Here is a 23,323-nt window from a genome sequence, read left to right on the forward strand (position 1 = left end):
GGCTCCGGAAGGGATGCCTGTTCTGCATTGCCTGGACTTGATGTGCTACCTGAGGGGGGCAGGGGGCAGGAACAGCCATGGGTGAAACACACACACACAGGAGAATGCATGGTTTAATACAGTTCTGAGGCCACTCAGCTTTGGACACCAGTGGGTAGCTCTTATTTTTCTTCCTTTCTTGTATCTCTTAGTCAGATGATTGCAGGGGCATGGCAGATTCAGTGTGGGCTATCGTCTCTCAAAGGGCAGTCTTCACTGATGATGACGCTGACTCCCAGTTGGCTCTGGAGGGTCAGTTGTTCTGTGATGGAGCGCATGCTCTGTGCACAGAAGGTCCCAGGCTTATCTCTTGGCTCCTGCAGGTAGGGCTGAGAAAACATCTGAAGCAGAGGGAGCTGCCTCCACTCGATGTCAACAACACTGGCTGGATGGACAAAGCGTTTGGCTCGGGATAAGACCATCTCCGAGGATGCCAGCGCTGGTCATGAAAATGGGTCGCACAGCTTGTCGGAGCTGTTTTTCCCATGACCTTGTCCTCGTAAATGCCAGCCCTATTAACAGAGGAACCCAGAGGAAGGCAGGGGAGGAAGGTTATTGAAACACCACCCTAAAGTTGGCAATTATGGTTACAGCCTTCCAGGCTTGCTAGCCAGAACAGTGATGAAAGGAAGCTCTGACATGCTTGACAGTATCCCCGGAGAATTCCTACATCATCAGTTTAGACGGTTCATAATCATTTCCTGAGGAAGGGACAAGGAACCGACCAAAGGCTGCAACAAAGGCCTTATAACAAAGGCCACAGAAGTTAACAAGGAACCAGGAAGCCTTCATCAGTTGAATATCTTCCCTCCACTGCTGAGCTGTCAGGTTTTGAATAATATGGAACTTTGAGGGTGAGATTCCAAGATGCCTGAGTTAAGGCCGAGCAGGAAAAAAGAAGCAATTTTCTAATACACTATCTGTAGGCAAACACATTTACTTAAGGAAATGCTTCTGTTCACTCTCCATTCTGCATCAAATTGTATTATCTATCTTGCAGCATGCTCTGAGCCAGTTCTTCAGCAGCAGTGCAAGCACTGTGTGCTAAGCACATTTTAGCCTCGGGCTGAAGTTCCCATAGTCACAACGGCATGATATCCCAGCTGCATGTCAGGTGGGATGGGATAGCCTTGCTGCTCTTGGTCCCTTTTTAAAAAAGAAAAGAATAATGACCAGCTAAGTGCTGCAGTGCAGGTAAGGAAAGGGCAGTCAGTGCACAACTTCAAAAATATTTGTTTAAATCCTCAGTGAAAAGATAACAAACGATTGTTGCAGAGGAATCGGAAGAACCCTGCTGGTATTTACCACTTCACTTACAGGGCTAGATGAGAGCTCTTGTGCTGAAATGTGCCTCCAAGGAGCACGAACATGACAAAGAGAACCTTTCAGTGTTGATGCCAACTGCAGAAGGCGAACAATTGTAGAAGGTCCTCTCTCTCTCCCTCCCCCCCTCCGTCTTCCTGTGACTGTGTTGCTTGCATGACATAGAAACACAGAAACAGAGCAAATCAGAAGGGGTCTCCCAGGACAGCTAGTCTGACCCCCGGGTCCAGCCGGCTCTGCTCACGAGATGCCTACACATTATGTCAATGCTAGTGCTCAAAATTCCATTTCCCCAGAAAAAGTGAGTGGGGTGCATTTTTGTAAGTTCTCGAGCAGTCAGAGTCTTGAGGAAAAGTGCAAAATGTACATCACCCTGAGGACTGTTGTAGGCAGTAGGGAAGGATCTTTCTGCAAGGAGGGAATAAATCATACCAGTCCTTTTTCACAAGCAAAAATCACTGGTACATATGCTATCTCCTTACAGCTCTCCTTTTGACAGTTGTCAAGGGAAAGCGGAGGGAAAATGAATCCTATTTGGAGCCGGGGCAATGTCCAGGATTCACACCTGCTACAGCTTGATAGCAGGGAGTCCCCAGGACAGTGTCCTGACCAATAATTTTTATTTCCGCACATATGTAACAGCGAACCTCCATGTATGTTAAAGCAAATCTAAAAGCAATGAAAAAGAATGAAGCCATTTGTGCATGCACACACATTAGGAAAACTGGTCTGACAGCCATTGACACCCCCTCAAAGGTGCTGCTTGGGCATTTTCAAGCAGCTGTCAATGACTGTCAAAATGGGGATTGCCAAAGCTGGCTGCCCGACTGGTTTCCATGTTCTCTGGACATGGGCAAAGGATAAAGGGCGGGGGGGGGGGGGAGCCACAGCAAATCCAAAATGGCACATTGTTGCAAAGCGGGGACAGGTCAGTCTTGCCGCATGGTGCCCTGGGTGGGAGAGATGATGAGCCCACTGGTCTGTTGCCAGGTTGGGTGGTGTGATGTGCAAATGAATCTTCTCGCCTCTTTGCCTAAGTAATGACATGATGAACCTGGTAGCACGAGGTGAACTGTCTAGGCAGTGGAAGACTGCAGCCTCAGATCCCCAGATGGTGTAGCACTACAACTCCCAACATCCCTTCACCCAATGAATATGGTTGGTTGAAGATGTAATCCAATAACACCCAAGGATTCATGGTTGCACCAGAGAGTCTCCAGTTACTATAACAATTTAGGTAGCATGTCCCAATTGTCTAGAATCTTACTAGTGGGCAAATTATTGCTTTCCAGATGTGTTGGCCTACCATTCACACCCATGTTCATTACTGGCTATGCTAGTCATGGAGTGGCAGGCCAAAAGCAACACAGAGGGCCATGAAGTATCATAATGGTTGAGAGTGCAGGACTGGGACTCAGGCGATCCGGGTTCTAGTCCCCACTCAGCCATGGAGTCCACTGGGTGGCTTTGGGCCAGTCAGACTCTCAGCCCAGCCTACCTCACAGGGTTGTTGCTGTTGTGGGGATAAGATTGAGAGCAGGAGGAGAATGATATAAGCTGCTTTGAGTTCTTTGTAAGAAAAAAGGCAGGATATAACTCTAATTAATAATAATAATAACCACAACAATAATAAAGTGCCTACCCCTGGGCTAGATAGTCCCATCAGCAACTGCCACCACGATCACCGTTGAAGCCGCAGTTTCCAAATGAGATAAATAATGGGGGTAAAAAAGCGGGGTGGAATTGGCACAAGGTGGGATGAAGAAAGGACAGCGCGGGGATCTGACAGTGATGGGGAAAGGCCATCCTTGCCATACCACGAGATGAAGTGCACTGTTTCAAGCAGCATCAAGTAAGAGGACAGATGAAGGCAGGAACCGGTGTCAGAAGCATGCAGGAAAACGCTTAGAAACGCTGATGGGGCAGTGTGTTTGAGCCATGCTTCAGGCAGCCAAAGAGGGATGAGAGGTTTTTAGTCTAGTGAAGGCATCCACAACCTCCAGGGCCTGCAGCAGCCGCCTTGCCCCCTGGGAACCCACTGAGAAAAATATCCTGGGGCTGGTGGGGCAGAAGTGAAGAGAAGACAGGATGGGAGCGAATAGGAGGACTTGGAGCACCCATGAAATGTCATGACCCTTTAGCTGATGCTACACACCTGCACATTCCAATGCACAGCTCTTGCACGAAGAGCTCTTATGTATACAGTTGATGGCACCACTGTGCTGTGTGTCATTGGTATGGGGAACCAGCAGGGAAATCTAGCCCATGAGGATACCCCCTCTGTCCTGTGAGCTGCTTGAGCAGCTCCTGTCCCCTCTCTCCATAAGAGAGAGGGAAAAGCTCTTATTTCTGGTTCAGCAGCTGACTGGAGATCAGAGTTCTTCTTTTCTCAACACTAAAAAATAGATCCTTTCTCCCCATGCTGCTCTTATATTTGATCTGATGCTGTGGTTTCCCTTGCTCGCGTGTGTGACGTAGAGGGGACCTTAAGGATTGGGACCTTCTATTTGCTCACACTGTGCATTGAAAACCATGTTTCAGAAACCAGAAAGTGATAGCTTAGGCCAGTGAGGACTCATAGCTCACATGCACTGGGTCACACCAGTTGTTAAAGCTGAAACCAGCCACCAGAAGTATAACAAACAGTGGCGCTTGTTTGTTTGTTTTTAGATTTATATGCCACCCACTAATATTAGAGGAGTCTTTAGGCAGCTTACAGTCAGAAATCAATATTACACTAAACCACTAAAAATAAAACCAGAGCAATATAACACTAGGTTATTAAAATTATATGCTACACACACCCTTCTGTGACTATTGCAATGCCCATGATGTGTTTCATGCAGTTTTTGGCTTTGGACTTCAAGTACATGACATATTTTGCTGACAGGTGTTTGAAGAATGCTTTTGGTTTGGCAGGTGCCTTGTCTCTGGACTCCTTGATTTGGCAGGCTCTGAATTCCCTTTCCTTTGCTGAAATATCAAAAACTGAGAGAGAAAGAGAGAAAGAAAGATTTAGTGCAAGGGAGAGTAGGGAGCTCCATAGAGAATGAAGTATTGGATGCAAAGGAAATATAAGCAGTCTCTCCAGTCATTTTTGCTCTGATGTAGTTCTGGGTGGGATGCAGAGAATGAACTAACAGTCTGTAATCCTTGGCGCAGAAGGATCAGCAAGCCATGCATTTCCCTGTGTCAGCATTTCCTCTAGCAATAGACAGTGGTGTGCTTGATAGCACTGTGAACATGCTGAGGAAAGAGAATCACACAGCTGGGGAGGGAGGGGGAGGAAGGAAGGAAGACTCATACCATTTGGAAAAGTCTCATGTTTGATCTGAAATGATTTGGTTGTAATCCCATTGCAGTGGCAATAAGCTGCCAGGCTTGGAGGTTTACCATCTTCCAATGCAGGGAGGGAAATGCAGGGGCCTTCCCAGCATTACACCTTACACTTTGCATTTGACAGACTTTTGCCCATCTGGTGTGATCATCTTGGACAGGTAGGGAAAGCATCTGGAAAGTCTACTTCATATCCTGACCTCTCTGGTCTCTTCTTCCTCACCCACTTCTCTCCCTTCTCTGAGGTTACTTTTCTGACCTTGGCTGCTGTGCTTCTTTCCTCACTGGCTGTGAGTGGAGATGGGCTGCAGCTCCAGTTCCTAGTTCCAGGGCTGAAACACTGTCCAGGCTGAAACACTGTCTCTGATCTCTCATCTGCAAATCCAAACTATTCCACGGCGCCTCAGATGCTGTCTAGGAGTCCTAGGAGTGTCCTCTCATGCTCTGGGATGCTTTTATGGGCTACAGGGGCCAGAGCACACTAGACAGAGCACCTGGTTTGGATGCAGGTGCCCCAGGTTGAATCCTCAGCATCTCTGGGTAGGGCTGGGCATGACTGCTGCCTGAAACCCTGTAGCGCCACTGCCAGCCACTGTGAACGCTGCTGAGCTAACTGGATTGATGATCTGGCTTGAAGTAAGAGGGTGTCTTATATTCCAGTTGCAAAGTGGGGTGGGAAGGACTCCATCAGAGATGACTTACCCTGAAGTGGGCCCATGCTCTCTGCTGGGTCAGAGCCACCCATAGAAATATCTGGAGCAATATCATTCCAAGAAAGCCACTGTGAATGGCTGTCCCCACATATTCAGGTCACTTGCAGCAGGTGGGATTTTGCTGTGGTCAGCAGAAAAATACTTCCGATCAATGACTTAACATTCCAGCCTCGGTAACAATATGCGGAGCCAGTGTGGCATCGTGGTTAAGAGTGCTACTCGGAGACCTAAGTTCTAGTCCCTGTTCAGCCTGGAGCTCACTCACTTTGACTTTCACAGACTCTCAGCCCAAACTACCTCACCAGGTTGTTGTTATAAGAATAAGATTAGGAAGAGTAGACACCTTGAGTTCCTTAGAATGGAAAAAGGAAGGTTATAAACAAATAAATAAGACAAACTAAGTAACAAAATGGTGTGTGTGTGTGTGAGAGAGAGAGGGGGGGAGAGGCAGATGTTCATCATATAGCTCAAGCATTATCCTATGCCTAGCAGTTTTTTGCCTTTATGAATGTGGGCCTCTTCCATTGTGTCTAACTACCAACACATATCTTAGGACCTTTGTTTCAAGAATGGTTGGAGGCTGATCTGTTCTACCTATGAGAAGTGTATCTAGAGGGAAAGCTGGAAGCTGGTCAACCAGTGTTTTGCTTTGCTTTGCTTTGCTTTGCTTTGCTTTGCTTTGCTTTGCTTTGCTTTGCTGCAAAGTTGTGCCCAACCCATCACAACCCCATGGACAACATTCCTCCAGGCTCTCTTGTCCTCCACCATCCCTCAGAGTCCACCCAAGCTCACACCCACTGCCCCAGTGACTCCCTCTAGCCACCTCGTCCTCTGCCATCCCCTTCTCCTTTTGCCGTCATTTGTTCCCAGACTTCAAAAATAAAACAGACAGGCGCACTCCTTAGAGATTTTCCCCACTTGTCGTTACAACATACTTAGCAAGATCCTATAGTGCAAGAAGGGATACAATATAGAGAGAGTAGAAATGCATAGAGTCACTAAAGTTGGCTTTCTGTGCTCACCACTTACAGGGACACATTTTTGCATGCTTTGGCTCCCTACTTCCTTTTCCATTCCGGCTACTGCTTATTTTCTGCCCTTTGCCCACAGGGAGTGTTGCAGTTGGCCTGATGCTGCCTTGCAATAAATGTGCAAAGCCTAGACTCTTGCTAGAATCACAGCACTGAAAGGATCTGTTTAGTCATTGGGTCCAATGCCTGCTCATGCAGGAATCCAGTTTCAAATGTTTCGATAGAAAGCTTTCCAGTTCTTGCTTGAATACATCCATTGACAGAGAACCCAACACCATTGGTTTCTTGCATAGAGCTAGAACAGCTTGATATTTTATCCTCTCTTATGCTTCCCCGCTGTCAGTAGGGAACAGTGCAGACCACCATTTGTTTTACACACTTAAGAAAGTCATCACAGGATTAGTTTCTTAGTTTCATAACAGCTGCGCATAACACTGTTAGTGGTTAGCACTAGGAATTGCTCTACACTAGAGATCAGGAGTGGGCAACTTCAGAGACTACATGGTCCCCTTGAACACCCCCTCCATCGCTTGCTCGCTCTCTCCCCTGCTGCTGCTGCTGAATTCACCAGCGTGTTACGGTTAGAAAGGACTGCACCAAGGATAGTTGGGAACCACAGCCCTGGTGTAATTCGCAACAGTTCACACTACCAATAGTTGGACAAGAGCAAATAAAACTGCAAGACTGAAAAATGATCTCTCATTGCTTGCTTTCTGCTAACAGTTTATTTCCGTGTTCTCTTCCTGTAAAATATGTGGGTTAGATTAGGTCTGTAGGCCAAAGGCTTTGCATCCTTTGCTTAAAGCCACATGTCATACTTCTGTGGTTTCTTTGCTTCCCTCTCTCCCCGTTCTGTGCATTCAGCCCTTTCTAGGTTGGCTCTCAGATATGAATACAGCACTTTTGCAACAATATCAAGATGATTTATTTGCTGAACTCTTGGAGTAATAGTTGTGCCTTGTCCAAGGTCACCTGTGGCAGAACTGAAACGACTGGGAAAGAAATTCAGGGCTCCTGTTGCTCTTTGGACCGTATTTGTTCTAGCAACACCCATCTGAAACAGCCAAATATCCCCTCCCACTTATAAGCTCAGCCTGAAAGCCATGCCCAGCACAGAACACTAACTCTCTCCTCTGTTCCCCTTACAGGAAAGAAAGGCGTCCCTGCCTGCTTCCCCAACATGGACTCCACGGCAGCTGCGACGGCATACGAGCAGCTTAGACGGCTGGCTGAGCCCAGCGCCAACTCCAGAGCCTGAGGATGGGCTCATTGAAGCCTTTCGAGCCAGCAGTATCATGAGTTCTCCTCCCCCCATGTCTCCCTCCTGGAGTGAAAGGTCTCTGTCCCCATTTCGACAGGAGGCAGACCCCAAGTCCAGCCGGCAGATGCAGGCGCTCCTGGCCAGAAACATCATCAATGCTGCCCGGAGGAAGAGCACTTCTCCCAAAGCCACAGGGGTGGAGAGCTTCAGGCCTTTCACTCCCCCTGCCACTCCTGCTGACATGCCATCTTTGGGGGGCAGCCCCAAAAGTGTGGGTAACCATTCCCCAAGCCCACTGCAGTCGCCCAGACCCACAAGGGTGGATGGATACAGGCGTGTCTCCCTCCCCGTCTCCACGGCGCTGCCACAAGTCAGCGCTGCCTCAAGCAACAGCCCCAGGTTGCTGGGCAGCCAGTCCCCAACCTACAAAAGCCCGCTGCAGTCACCAAAAGCACTGCGGATGAACGGGAACAAATATTTCACCCTGCCTGCCAGTGCAGGGACCCCTCTCTCCAGTGCTGCAACAGCAGCATCCAGTAACGGCCCAAAAACAACAGGCACCCATTCTGCAAGCCACAGGGATCTGGCTCAGTCTCCAAAGCCAACCCTCCTGGAAAGCCATCGGGCCTTCAGCACGTCAGCAGGCCCCAGCCGGAAATCATGCACCAGTCCGAAGACTCTAGGCCCTTGTTCCCCATCCCCCAAGAGCCCTCTGCAGTCTCCTGTGATGGCCGTGCACTCTCCAGTAAAGCGCTACTCCTCCATGTCGCCCACTAATTCTGATGTATCCCTTGACTCTGAAGATTCAGGGATCAAGTCACCCAGCATCCGCAGCTTCAACATCTGTCCCCGAGGCTGGAACGGCAGCCTGCGGCTGAAGCGGGGGAGCCTTCCCACCTCTTAGATATGGGGTGACAGAGCCCTGAAGCCTGTTGCCAAGACTTTGACACATGTCTACAAGCACTTAATCCTGGCAACCTCGTGAGGCACAAGGAGGAAGGAGCTGAGTCTGCAGGGATCTTCCCGAGCCGCCTCTGCAAGCCTCCCACTTTCTGGAGACTTAAGACAGGGTAGAACAAAGTTGCCTTGGGGGACAAGACTTCTCGGGGCAGCGTTGCCTGAAGAGGATGGAAATGTGGCTGAGATTCTTCTTCCAACAGAACGGATCTCTGTAGGAACCCTTTTAGTGCCTTCCCCCTGTCATAGCATTTGTGTGTGTGTGAGTGTCTGGCTTTCACAGGCTTGGAGTTCTCTATCTCCGCTGGACTGGAGCCACCAGTGACTTCCTCTGCTCAGGGGAGATTAGTAAGGCTTTGACTGCTTTTGTTCTCGCTCTGAAATATCCTATGGGAGGAGAACAGTCACCCCCACCCCCCACCGCATAATCCCTGGCAGACTGTCAGTGAGCGAACAGGATGACAGACCTGTCAACTTGTGTCTGCCTTCCATTATAGTTGTTATTCTCCCCACACACACAGTCTGATGGGGCCACAAGTCAGGCCTGCCTCCATGCCAGTTGCCTGAGGGAACAAGCAGAGAGTGAAAAACAATCACAGAGGAGCCCACTCAGCAGTCTGTGTGATTTAGTGTTGCCCCCAGAAAGAAGGGCTGGTTTTATATCAATCTGACAAACTCAAAGAAGAGCGCCTCGGGGCCTTTCTCTCTCTCAGTTCCTGGAGTGGAGACATCCCAAGCCACAGAAGAATGAGAGCAGAGCTGAAGAATCCTGTCAACTACTCAGGGCAGGGGGTGCGAGGGAGGTGCCCCTTCTCTGCCATGCCCAGAAGAGGAAATGCGCCACATGGAGGACCAAAAAGCCACGGGAAGTGGCAGGCCCTGCTCCTCCAGCTCCCCTGCAAACACTGCCAGAGCCTTCCCATCGGGGACTGTGATGCAGTGATGCCCACATGCTGCCCAAACATTGCGGGAGCCAAGGAAGGCACAGCAATGAGCACACATGCCCAGCACGTGCTCTTGCATGACATCAAACACCCCCTGCTGTCAGCCGCAGTGGCACAGCCAGCCACGGCGGTGGTACAGTCCAGACATGGGAAGCCACCTTACAATGCTCTCAAGCACTGCTTCGGAGCCCGGTATGTGGAGGCAAGCAAGGAAGAGGCGTCTGGCAGAGCTCTCTGCGCTCACCACACTGTGGGCGATGGGTTCATGGCCTGCGCAGAGATGGGAAGATCCTTTTGCGAAGCAGCCACAGAGAGAAGCTGCTGCAGAAAACAGGTTGACAGAAGCATTGCCCATGCACCGTTCCCTCAGGCGCAGCAGCCAGCAGGAATCAGATGCGTCATGGGGCAGTGGTCCCCATGCCATGGGCCCTTCGGTGCGCCAGCTGCCCCGTGCAGAGTCCCATCCTAAGGCCGTTCCCGTGGGAAGCAGGGCAGAGGAGCACGTTGTAAAGTCCTAGCCTTTACTGATCAGCATCTGGGGTGGAGGAGTCCCTGAAAGGAATAAATCCAGTGCCTGTGAGTATATGTACCCCTTCCTCTTGGGGGTTGCAGTGGCACTTGGTATGTTTGTGCGACAACAGCATGATCTGCTCCCTGTGTCCTGGCAGTGATTCCTCAAGGCAAAAGTGCTGACAAGCGTTTTGTGAGCTCCGGCAATGGTTGGCACGGTGTGTCTGACTGTCTCCCATGGACAGATGGCCCAAGTGTGGTGACACATTCCCCCCCTCGCATCATGTGTGGGAGACGCTACTCCTTCTCTTGGTGTTTGTGGGGAGAGCAAAAGGGGACCAATTTAGACAAAACACATTATTCACTCATGGCAAGAGTGGGGAGAAAGACATGGGAAACCGTAGCAGTCCAGCTTTGTAGTATGGTTACCCCCTTTCCTTGCTAGCAAATGTACAAGCTTGTTGAGGTTCCCTATTTCCCCCTTGAAGCTTGGTTTGCCTTGTGTGTGTACCCAAATTAAAACAAATTTATTACTGGGCAGCAAAAACCGCAGTTTTAGAAGTGTACACCCCAAATGCAGACTTGTCCTCCATTCAGTAAAGCTGGAAAGATGCAATTATTTTGAAGAACAAGCTCACGAGTTTAGAAACATGCAAACATTTTGCAAGCTCAAGTGAAGTTAAGGTCCATCCCTGCCGCTTGCTTACCGCTGCTGAGTGCTCTGCCTCCCTGACAGCGCCAGTCACTGGAGCAGATCAGGGCTTTGCCCCCCGGGGCGCCAAAGCAGAGAAACTGAACCCATGCGCTCAAGTTCCTGGGCGAGCTCTAGAGTCAGGCTGTTTTGTGCAAGGGGGACTCTTTTTCCCTGCAAAGACCCCTTGCCCTCTTGCTCTTCTCACAGGGGTCCCCCACCCCTGTGCTTCACCATCGTTTCCAGAAAGAGGGCTCATAGTGTGAGCTAGGAAGGCACTGTGCAGCACTTCTGTCCTTTCTTAACGGATTCCCCGCGATGACTGAAGGGATGTAGGAAGTGGCGGGAAAACATGGGAAGGGGATGAGAGGAAGATGATGCTGCTTGCTTCCCACCCTGTCCCCCCAGTAAAATTCCATCATGATGGTGATGGCGGGATAAGAGCCTCATCTGGAAGCGCCCCGATTGTGCATTGCATAGAGCTAGAGAGACATAAGTCTATGTCACAAAACCCCTCAGCTTAGATGCAGTTTCCCCTCATGGGCTTCTCTACGTGTGATGGGGAGCTGTGACTGAGGACTGCGTTATGCCACACCCAACCCTCCATCACGGTGACAAGGGCAGGGAAGCCACTGGTGAAGCCAAAGCTATTTTTCATGGGAGAGCAATGCCTTGTGCTCAGTCAGAGGCTGGTTTCGTGTTGCATCGTCGAGGGGCCGTGGCCATTGTCCTGCCCACGGCTCGGGCCTGTTATAGCCTTTCCGCCGGCAGATCTTCACTGGCAATCAGATCTGCCACCACTCTCTTTGGAGGCCTATCTGGGCAGTGCTGCTGACAGATTCTTTGTGCTGGCGACTGATCTTGCATTCTGCTGGTGCAGCAGGGCTTCTGCCGGACTCTGTGGCCAGTCAGCAGGCAGCCCTTGAGAACACGATTGCTTCTTAAATCACACAGCCCTTGTATGTTACACAAAAGGAATGTGAGTCCAAGTGCCAGAAAGTTGTCAGTGTCCCTAAAAAAATAGAAAAACATCTGGAATTCTTCCTACAGAATAATAATAAGTCCAGCATTTGAAGAGAGAATGAGTACCATGCGTCCTCAGCAAGACTGTGTCAGAACTAACACCTCTAAGTCAATTTCTGGTGGACATCCAGTTTATTATGGGACAAAAAATATCCCAGCACACCCTAATGGAAAAGAACCATTGAATCTGCCTGTATGGAGGCATCCCTCTGGGGCACCCAGACCATGTGACCTGCACAAGCCAGAAAACAGTTCCTGGAAGACAGGAGTTGGCAGCCTGCCTTCCAGATGCTTTTGGACTCTATTTCCCATAAACCACAGCCAGTGTAGCTAATTGTCAGAATTATGGGAGTTGAAGTCCAAAACATCTGGCGGGCATCAGGCTGCGGAACAATAACCTCCTGATTGCACATATGCACACACCTTCATCTTACTCATGACTGCAAACCCGGAATTATATCTGGCTATTAAAGCATTTGTTGACGAATCCAGTATAGGGCAGCAATAAAAAGGAGAGGAAGACTTCTGCCAGTGTCCTCCTAAACCGGTTTGAGAAAACAGGCTGGATGCAGCAATAACAGGCTTTGAAAATGGAAGCGTAAGTTCTCAATCCAATTGCCATTAGGATGGAGGAGTGGATGCTTCCAGATAGACGGCTTCTAGTGCTAACAGTTCTTGTCCCCCTTAACAGATTTTGTTCAGGTTAAAAACAGGGATAAGAAGTGGTAGGAAAATAGGGAAGCAGTACAAATTGAAGACAAGATCTGGACCTGCCCATCCAGTTTTGTGTCTGAGACAGAGCAATTCCAGATAGATGCCTTATGTAGAAGCACACTGACTCATTGGCAAAGAAAGTAAAATGGCAACCAGCCTTGTCATCCATTTTCTGGTATAGGAAGACAGAAGTGGACAGCAAATAAATCCCAAGTGGTGGCTTGGCTTTCAACTCCCAGCATTCAAGACCATTGGCCATGCTGGTAAGGGCTTCTGGGAGTTAAAGTCCCAACACCAAGAAAGCTACCTGCTGGCTACCTCTGTGGTAAGGGACGCCATAGAAAAGTAGAAAGGAGCTTGTTAGCATGGGAAATGACTACTGGACTCCTCAAGACAAAGCTCACCTTCACTTCTTTGCTATGTTCTTCCAGCCAGTGAGAAACTGCCTCTCCTGCCTGCACTCTCTGATGAGGCTGCCCCTCCCCAACATCCAGGCCATTTTCTCTCTTGCCTGCATGCTGTGTGATACGGTATCATGTTTTAGCAGACTCCAGCCAGCCTTGGCGTGGCTCGGGCCACATCAGGTGTTTTCCTCACTTGCCCTCAACTCTGCACTTGTGCTCTATTTTTATCCCCCTGACCTTTAAAGACAGGAATGCATATTGTTCAGTGCTAATTCAAGGAAGGAATAAGCAAAGGCCCCGTCTTTGTTCTCCTCTGGTCATGCATAGCTTTCGCAGGAGATCCACCTTTGTTCTCCTCTGGTCATGCATAGCTTTCGCAGGAGATCCACCTTTGTTCTCCTCTGATCATGCATAGTTTTCGCAGGAGATCCACCTTTGTTCTCCTCTGATCATGCATAGCTTTCGCAGGAGATCCACCTTTGTTCTCCTCTGATCATGCATAGCCTTCGCAGGAGATCCACCTTTGTTCTCCTCTGATCATGCATGGCTTTTGCAGGAGAGCAAGCTGCAGATTGCGGGTTCCTTGGAAACCAGCCAGGGCACCCTAGCCAAGCTACCTTGTGCAGCACAGTTGCACAACAGGGTCATTTTAAAGGTTTCTTTGGGGATAAGGAGAAGTAGGGCGTGTGGGACAACCAGGTGTATCAAGCAAGCATTACTGGATGGAAGCATGTGGAGGACATGAACATCAGGGCCTGTTGGAGTCATGTTTCAGAGAAAGGCTGTAACCCTGCACAACTCTGCTTTGTGCCATTTGGACAGTCGCTGCTCAAGTGAGCGAGCGAGCAAGCCTGGATGAGGAACTGCATGAAGCGAAAACCTAGGTTGCTTTTTTTCTTTCTTCATTTAACTGTCAAGCGGCTGGTGGTTGGATGGCGTGAAGGATACAGGCAGAGCATTCTCCCCTGCTGCCCTGCCCTCAGCCCCAAATGATGGACTACCCCTGGCAGTAGCTTAGTGGAAAAAGACATGCTTTGTGTTGAAAGTTCCAGGTTCAGCTCCAGGCATCTCCATGGGCAGCCCCAGTCAACACAGACCAGGAACAGGGAACCCGCACTGCTCTAGAAATTGTTGTACGCCATCACCCATCATTCCTGACCATTGGCAATGCTGTCTGGGGCTGGTGGGAGCTGCAGTAACTTTGGAGGGCCACTGCTTCATCCATCCATGCAGTAACATCAGATGCAGGAAATACAAATCAGTCACAACATCTGGAGCATACAGAGGTGGTCAGGACCTCACACACTGAGGTAGATGGCTCAGTAACTTGATCTAAAACAGTTTCCCACATTCGCTGTCCATCTTTTTGTTTTGTAAGCGAAGGCTTACAAATTTCAAAGCGAAGGCTTTACAGATTTCATCACCCTAAGTGACGCTTTGTTAACCCCATCCCCTCCACAGCCCCTGACATTGTGACAACCTCCGTTTGGGCCTCATGACATCATTTAGAATTGCTGCAGTCAGCAACGGTAGAGGCTAGAGGCTGGCTCCTCGGCGGTGAAGCCACAGTGGGGTTTTTGCCGCCCATGTTCTGCCTTGACTCAGCACAATCAGAGAGCTAAGCGCTCTGTGTAAGAACACCCAGTACTACAAAATGTTTGCTGCCCCACAGCTGCTTGGCTTCATGATCCTGGAGGTTACATGGATACTTCGCTGCTGCTCTGGTTTCACCAGAGGAATGGCAAGGGAGCAAAGAATATCTATCACATGCTGAATCCTACACGGAGGTCTCTGTTGCGACTGACTGGCCTAAATGATCCATCTCAGTCCCACAGGCAGGGAGCATATGGCGCATCAGGTGCCATTCTCAGATAGCTCTGGGGCCACTCAGTTGTCCTTTAGAGAAGGAGCAAAGCAGAGGGCAGGACAGGAAGGGGACACGGAAAGGCTGTTGGCGCCCTCTGAAGGTTTAGGGTATGAACTGCAGGATTGTTTGTTCTAGGAATGACGTGAGAAAAAGGTCTAAGAGTCAGGTGAGCTGAAAAGACACGGACGTGTTTTTTTCATGTTGAGTCTTGCACAAAGAGAGCTCTGTGGCAGAGAGAAGACTGTTCCTGGTCACTTAAGAAGCTCTTGTTTAGTAAGCAGAAGGAAATGTTGCATGTCCTTGAGAGTGCAGGGGGGAGACACGGATCTGGGAGGAGGTGTTAAAAGAAACCATTTGCGATGTCAAGAACCCTTCAAGGCCTCCTTTTGTTCCCTAAACCATGGTGGCAGCCATGTAGCCTATAAACACATCAGTGCTTGCAGATGAAGAAAGCAAAGATGGGTCTTGTGTAGAGAGGCTGAAAAGTATGAAACACAAAGCAACTCAGTAGGAATAGACTGCTGTTCTTCCACATGGACCAATAATCCTGCTTTTCAGTAGAGAGGGGATTTAAAAAGAAAGCAGCTTCATACAGATGTGTGTCCATGCATGAAAGAAGCAACTTACATCTTGATTTCCCATTATGGTATTTAGATACTTCTCGAAGCCCTACAGAAGTCCTTTAAAAAGACATTGTCTAAGCCAGGGGTGGGGACCAGAATGCTGTTCAGCATGGCCAGTGGGCAGGGATGGATAAGAGCTCAGGGCTGTCTTAACAGCATTATGGGCCCCGGGCAAAGCAGTGTCCTGGGGCCCCTACGACCACTACAACTACTGTTAATTTTGGAAGTTTTCCAATTTTCCAAGGGTTAACATGCACAGATTAGTATGGGGCCCACAGGCAAGTGCCCACCAGGCCCATGCGTTAAGGCGGCCCTGTAAGAGCTGCAGTCCAACAACCGCTGGATAACCACAGGGTTCCTACCAGTGGTCTAAGCAATCACTGAGGCAGTGCTAAGCAAAACTGTATTCCAGTCTCAGAAGAGACTTAAGAAAGAGAAACAGTCTTAAGAAAACTGACACTCAAGGCAGTCCAAAGCGCTTTTATGCAGCTGATGGTAGCCCCTGTCCGTCTATACAGCAGAGATGGGGAATTTGTGCTTCTCCGATGCTTGACTACAATTCCTATCAGCCCCAGCCAGCATTACCAATGAGGATAGAAGATGGGGACCAAAAACATCTGGAGGGACACAAGTTTATCATTTGCGTGTGCCGGGTGCCTTCAGCTGGCTGATGTGTGTCAACACCACTCGCCCCTTGTCCTGCTACTTGCTGATCTGAATTCTTTTCAGAGTTTTCTATTTCAGCATGGGATAACCCAGAATACTCAGAGATAGGACCAAGAGGCAGTGAGACCTATGTTGATGATGTAAGTAACTGGTCATGAAAGTGGTATCTTTCAGTATCTCCAAGAGGGATGGCTTCAGCTGAGATTAATTCCATACCAAACTACGAAGTCAATGTGCATCATCAAACTCCATGGATCCAAACTCAGTAACAGAGTTAGCTTTCTTCTTCAAATACAAATAAACCTCCTAAAATCAAGTGGAAGATTGATTTTTTTCCAGTTTAAACAAAATTTGATTAATAGATGGGGAGATGCAGTTGTTTGCTTTTTAAAAACTTTGTAAGCATTTGTTTTTCAAAAAATTGAGAATGTAACATTTGTCTTAATGTATGCAAATACTGTGTGTAAATAGCACAATCAGTTCTGAATTGCTGCTGAAGCAATGTAGACCTGCAGTGTCCACTCCGCACCCTTCACTGTCTCCAGGTTGTTCATTCAGTACAAGTTGTTTGTTATGCAATCCATTTCTTAGTGGCTGTTTTCCATTATGGGATTAATTCAGTTATCAGATATGCCTGATTTCTCAGCTATGTGACCTCCCCTGCCCCCCATGTAGATTACAAAGCAAGCTGAATTAGGGGGTATAATGAAGTTCCTACACTCCCCCAGCAATTTATAGTGCAATCCTATTCAGGTCTATACTTAGAAGTAAGTACCACTTAGTTCAATGGGAGTTACTCCCAGGAATCTGTGTATAGGATTGCATCACTGAATTATTTATCCTCCACTGCCTTTTAGCTTCAAAAGGAGAGGTCTGAGATGCTTACACAGATCTGGACTCTGTTTCACCACAGAATGCTGGAGAAGGCCCAGCTCTTGAGAGATCCCAGAAAGCAGGGTTTGCGGCAGTATTGTAATGAGGGAAATTGTTTGACAGTTTCAAGAGCCTCTGCCTGCACGCAGATGTGTGATCTCTCTTAGTGTTGCTGCCTCCCTGGAGTGTCTCCAAGAAAACAATGCACAAGAGGAAGGCTCTATATTATGCAATATACAGGCATGGTTGGGCAGGCAGCTCCGATCAGTGAAGGAGGTGCTTGAGCACAAAGATGTTGTGTATTAGATATTGCAGGTGTGTCACTTTGAGGCTTCAAGGGCACACCGTGTCTTTGGGCTCAGGAGGCACCTTCATTCAGAACTTCTGTAAGCAAGAGAATGCCTTGGGCTTGCCGTATCTCACCAGATGCTGTTTACTTTAGCACTGTGCCACAACTCTGTATAACAAACTCTGGAATAAACCAGAAGTTAGTCCTCACCAACCTGTTGCTGTGTGTCATTTTGGAACCAGTCTTCCTTCATCATTTCTGCACATGGCCTCCAGGTGTTCATGTACATGCACAGACACTACAGCAGGAGTGGGGAACGTGAGCCCCAAGAGCTTCACCAAAATTTAATTCAGGCCTTGGATTGAGGGAGCCCCCATTCCACCCCTGCACTATAGGAAAGGGAACAACCTCTGAGGACAGAACTCTTGGGTGCAGGCATATCACCACCCTAGGAGGGTGTTAAAAAGTCACAAAGGATTGAACAGACATAAATAGAGCAAAGATGTTTGCATTTGTGCTCAATCCAATTTATTTATTTGGATAAAGGCTTATAGCAGTTAGCAGAAATAATGCCCCAACCGAGAAAAACAGGATGGCCCTTAATTGGATTGGATGCAGAATCTGCCTTTGACGAGAGGAAGGATCTGCTTGCAGAAGGTTTTGCGACTTGATTTATAGTGATTCCTCCTCTTCCCCACATCACACACTGCAGCTCCGCCCATTTAGACGGCTTGCCCCTTTCTGTTTAGCACTCTCAGGGGGCTGGAAAACTGTTGTGGAAAGAAGGAGGCAGCGAATCCATTCCCACTGGTGCACTTGATCCCAAGTTTGTCCCTGGAAGATTAAACCTGGATCAAACTGGTTGTATTAAAACATTATGAAGGAGGAGTCAACCAGCTACCAATGAAGCAAGAAATCTTGCATATCAACATACCTCCTTCATGCAAGGCACATATGGATTGCTTGTAACTAAATAAACCTTTTTAATTTATTTAAAAAACATTACTAATGGAGCCTCACCCTTTTTTATATTTAGGCCCAATCCCCAAAGGCCACTTCAAACAGATAATCCCTTTATGGTGCTCCCAAAAAACTGGCCTCAAACTTTGCAGATCTACTGATGGAGCTGGGACGAAGGAGCATCCCCCACAAATACTTCTGAAACAGATGCCTGGATCTTACTGGGATCATAACAGGGCATGTTAGAGAACGTCATCTCAAAGGCACCCTCCAGATGTAAATCCATGCTGGCTGGTGTTGGTGGGGCTTTTAGGCCCTCAAATCTGGAGGCTGCCACTTTGGGAAAGGGATGTCGGGCCTCAATTGTACAGGTCTACACAGGTCAGGATGAGATCTCAAATTCTGGAGGTAAGAGAAACATTACTAGCTCAGAGGCCTCATTCTCAGTAGACAGAGAGCAGCTAACTGCTAACCTGGAGAGTAGTTGTTTCTTTAAGAGTGTGGAGGGCAGGACAGACTTGGTAGATCCTTTCCTAAGTCTCCTGCCCTCACACTCTTCTAGTTCCTGGTGTAGGGGGCAAAGCCACTGCTTTTCTTCCCACGCGCGAGGGGCCAGGCAGTGGTGGAAGGAAACCCCAGGAATCCATGTGGCAGGAAGCCCATGGTCTTACTCCCTCACAGCAGCTCTGAGATGCAGAAGAGGGTGGAATCTCTGCATTAAAATCTGAGAACCTTTGTAAGTGTATTTCCTCTCCATACTAGCCACAGAAAGAGCAGCCTATCCCCACAACTAAGAATATACCACATACATTCTTAAAACAAATTAAAAATTAAATCAATGAATCCCACTGATTTCTCTCATTTCTACAATTTAAAAAAACACAGAAAGGCTATGAATGAATGGGAGAAAGCATGAAATCCCCCTTTAATTCCCGCTCCATTTTTCTTTCTTTGCCTTTGCATCAGAAACACTGTTTTGCATCACATGCGGACTGAGGTGGGTGCAACTGGGATAGTGGAAAATGCCCTGCTGGAGCCCTTCCAGCCCCCCAAAAAACCTAAAAGGGAACTTTGCTGAACAGGATAGGGCCTGCTGTGTGGGGAGAAGGGAAGGGCCCCAGAAGTTCCAGCAGAGGTACCTTCTGTGAGTAGAGCTGTCGTCACTTGAGAGGTGATGGATTCTCTGGGATCCTAGGGAACAGTTGCAGTGCTGGCAGAGGTAGGCCATGCCCCCTGCCCCAAGGCTCCCCAGCCCCACTTTAGGCCTTTCTGACACTGTTCATCCGCCATGCACATGTGCTGTCATTGAAAATGGCACCCCTAATGGCACTAATGGTAGCTGTGGTCCAAAATATCTGGAGGGCACCAGATTGCCGGCTTCTGCTTTTGGTTAGTCTCTCCAGATCTGCTTTGAAGTCAAGAAAATGAAAGTCCTGGCCGAAGACAATTAGGTCATCCCTTTCATCAGCAATCCACAGTATGGAATGAACACGAAAGTGATAAAGTGTGTCAGAGGACAGTGGTGGTTTTACAGGTCAAGCCATAAAGTAAACATCAGTGTGCCTTACCAGACTCCTTCCAGCGTAACGGTGAGGAAAAATGACCACAAGAGGGCAACCATAACAAAGCAGAACCTCGGGAAAGCATGGCCGTTTCTTGTCTCTTGCTGATGTGTGCGGAGGCTGGGCTTCTGCATGAAGCACAGAAGCCTTTTCCGGCCTGCACCGTCCCATGAGGGGGGCTATACTGGTATGGGGACGTGAGTGCCCACATTAGTCCCAACCGCGGCGGCCCTACAGGTGCTGCTTATCATTTTCTTGTTCTCTAGTTTAGTCGCAAGGTCGGCCCGTACCATCACGACCCCAAGGACAACGTTCCTCCAGGCTCTCTGCTTCTGGTTAGGCTTGCCTAGAGATACAAAGCATGCACTGTTTGGGTGACTTCTGCAGAGTACCTGTGATTCAACGCTCTGGCAAGGCCAGGGTGGTGACTGAGGAAACACGGGGTGCCAGGCATATGGGGATGCTGGTAGCAGGGCTTTCCTATTCACCCACACACCCATTCACACTTCAGCCCTACATGTGAGTGTAGGGCTAGAGGCATGATCTGAAGCAGCTTGCATTCCAGCACCCGTTCTCAGGACAGGTAATGGATCATGTTCTCCATTTTGGGGAGCCAACCGGGAAACAGGTGAGGGGGTTGAGCTGTGCTTCAGTGGTCTTCTTGATGGTAGACTTGTCCTGAATGCTCACACCAATTTTCATCCCAGTGTCTCAGGCATCAGGAAAAATACCACATGACTTTGTATTCTATTTTCTCTCCTCCCTCCATTTGAATAGGTTGGAATGATGGTTCAAGAGGACACTGGAACTTGAAACATAGAATTGTCCTCCTAACATGTGTACCAGCTGTTATTTCACCTCCTTGATGTTCAGTGAATGTACCATGTTAAAGACAAACCGTCCAGCAAGTGAATGTCAAAGCAGGGCCAGGGCCAGCCTCCAGCGCCATGGTGCCAATGGCTTTCCTGCTGGCCCAGCACCAGGTGCATCAGAGGAGATGTCAGAGAGAGGGCCGTAGCTTTTGCTTCACTGATGTTCAGGTAAAGGACTCTGGGAATAGAAGTCATGTTAACAAAGGACCGTTATGATCTGTGTAATTTGGAAGACTGATCCCAGCAATGAGTTTCCTAATTTAAGGTGGCCACTTATGTATCACCGAAAAAAGAAGAAATGCATCACCCAAAGGGAGGACCAGTGATTTGTTTATCATTTAGATGCAAATTTAGAAATAATTGTTATAATCTAAAACTAAATTCTGTACAGCTTCCTATAGTGTAGAAAAATGTGGCCAGGTGACTTGCATGCCTACCTGTCCAGGTGCTACCTGTGAGTAGCCAACAATGCTGGTGGCTGACGTCTTTTAAGCAGAATTGGGCAAGACAGCCTTTCAAGCAGAGGTCATGCAAACAGAGAGGTGTCCTCTGTAAAAGAAGACACTTAGCCACCCCATTTCTTGGATGCAGTTGCTAGAATCTCATCGTTAGCACCTCCAAAGTGAAAGATGTGAGCACGTGCATTTCCCTTTTGCATGCTGTTTGCTTTAGGAAGCCTGGTCATGAAATACCAGCCATGAGCCTTCCCAGACATCTGAATCCAAACAGTGAAAGTAAGCATCAAAGCTTTGAAGGGAGAGCGCAGGTGTATGCAGGTCACATTTCAACAAGGGTTGTCCATGCCTTCCCACATTTCACAGAGATCTTGATGACGGGCCTGAGGATGTGCGAGTGCAGAAGCGGGCGCCCCACAGCTCGGGGGCACATTCCGGGGCGGGTGCACGCCTGGCAGCTTCGATCCTGACTCAAGGCAGAGGCAGGACTTGGGGAAGGCACAGCATGTACATTTGACCCTGGACCTGGCTCAATCTGTCATTTCAGTAGGAGCAGCCAAACACTTTGACAAGGGAAGTAAAAAAATGAGTGGGAAGGAGAGGAAGTGTGGCAGCAAGAGAGAGAAAAGAGGTGCCCTCACTCCCTCTTGGGTTTGGTTTGTGCCTCTGCCAGTTTGTGGCCTCCAAGAAATTACTCCCAGGATAATAAACATAGCAGGTTGCAGCTTATGGCACACAAGCGAGTCTCAATGACATTTTAAAAAGAACAAAGTAGATGAACATCTGGAACCCCTTTGGGAAGAAATCCACAGGGGTAACACAATTCTTCCCCTCCTCTAAATTCCTTCTTCTTGAAATTGCTTTTTTGGTGTGTTTGTGTCTCTCTGTGTGTATATTATTACAGGCATTAGAATATAACATGTGGGTCTACTTTATTTGAGTCCTGTCTCATTGTTTTGAATCCATCTTAAACAGCAAATCAACATTTAACAATACAGAAATTTTCGAAGGTATTAACATAAACACAGAGGCTTCCTCCTTTCCAAGTAATTCTACTTCGTTGTGTCTTTGTCTGCCAAATCATCTTTGTGTGTGTGTTTGCCTATATGGATTGTGCACACACTTATCTGAGGGACTGTGTGAACTTCTATACCTGTGTATTTGTGTGAAGGGGGCAAAATGTCAACCCTATATGCAGGCTTGCCAGCTGACCAGAAAATAAAACTCTGCCCTGCCCCTGTGTCTCTTCATAGTGTTGAGACAAGCACGATCGATCGTTCCTTAAGGCTGGCTGCATATCAACGTGCTGCTCAAGGCACAGATGCTGTGGCCAGCTGAACGGGAGCTGCCCTTCTCGGATGGGAGTGTGGGCATTGCTTTCTTTTTGGCATGCCTCGTCCAGCTCCGGTTCAGCTCCCCAGGTCTCTGCCCTGGCTACGCCCCTTTTCTTCGCCAGAAATAAATCCCTGATGTAACATGGATTAGGGCCTTGGAATCTCAGTTGGAGGAGACTGGAAAAGGCACAAGGGGGAAAGACGTGGGACAGCTGGAAAGCATCGGCTCCACTAATCTCTTGGGTGAGAAAAGGTGCCGAAGAAGCCACCACTGCTCGCTAATCCTCACCTGGGAAGTGTCTGCCGCTGCAAGACTGCACAGCCGGAGGAAGGGCTCCAGCAGGTATGGGACATCCTGCATTTCGTTTTGGAGGGAGAGGAAACACTGGGAGGGAATGACCTTCTGTGTTTGCATGGCTTGTCTACCACCTATCAGAGAGGTTTAGACCTGACAGGTGTACCTCAGAGGGCATACAGGGCCCCTTGCAGAGTCAACATCTGGGTCCAAGAAGGCGAGGCTGGGCCAGCACGGGTGATGTGTCTGGCAGCGGAGAGCAGTGTGGGCCCAGCTGCATGGCACGAGGGTGAGCTGCACCGCCTTGGCAGGGCCCCGTGAAGCCTCAAACACTATCCAGGTGTTGTCAGGATGCTCCGTCCCCAGCCAAGAGCACCGAGCTGCCTAGCAGTTGGCAAAGGGTCCAAGAGGGCAGGCAAAACAGTGCAGGAGGCATCGTTGTTTAGGGAGGGCTGCTGGAAGGTCACTGGGACATGGGGTGATGTCATGAACACTTAGCAAGAAAATGGGAAGCTTAGTGGGGGGGTGGGCATCTCTCTGGGAAGCCAAATTTCCAATGTGGCAGCTGGGCAAATATGAGC

The 23,323-nt window shown here is 48.7% G+C and overlaps 1 protein-coding gene across 4 annotated transcripts in view; it reads left to right on the plus strand.

Annotated features, from left to right (window-relative positions):
• Positions 1 to 17,473, plus strand: part of SYNPO (synaptopodin) — a 100,964-nt gene extending 83,491 nt beyond the window's left edge. For all 4 annotated transcript variants that reach the window (XM_044454175.1, XM_044454177.1, XM_044454176.1 and 1 more), the window contains one exon: positions 7,591 to 17,473. In XM_044454175.1, the coding sequence (XP_044310110.1) occupies positions 7,591 to 8,607 (1,017 nt within the window). In that variant the 3' untranslated portion in view covers positions 8,608 to 17,473. The remainder of the gene's footprint in view (positions 1 to 7,590) is intronic.
• Positions 17,474 to 23,323: the final 5,850 nt, after the last annotated feature.

Source organism: Varanus komodoensis, unplaced genomic scaffold (assembly GCF_004798865.1).
Source record: "Varanus komodoensis strain SLA01 unplaced genomic scaffold, ASM479886v1 scaffold7_3, whole genome shotgun sequence".
Classification (NCBI taxonomy): Eukaryota; Metazoa; Chordata; class Lepidosauria; order Squamata; family Varanidae; genus Varanus; species Varanus komodoensis.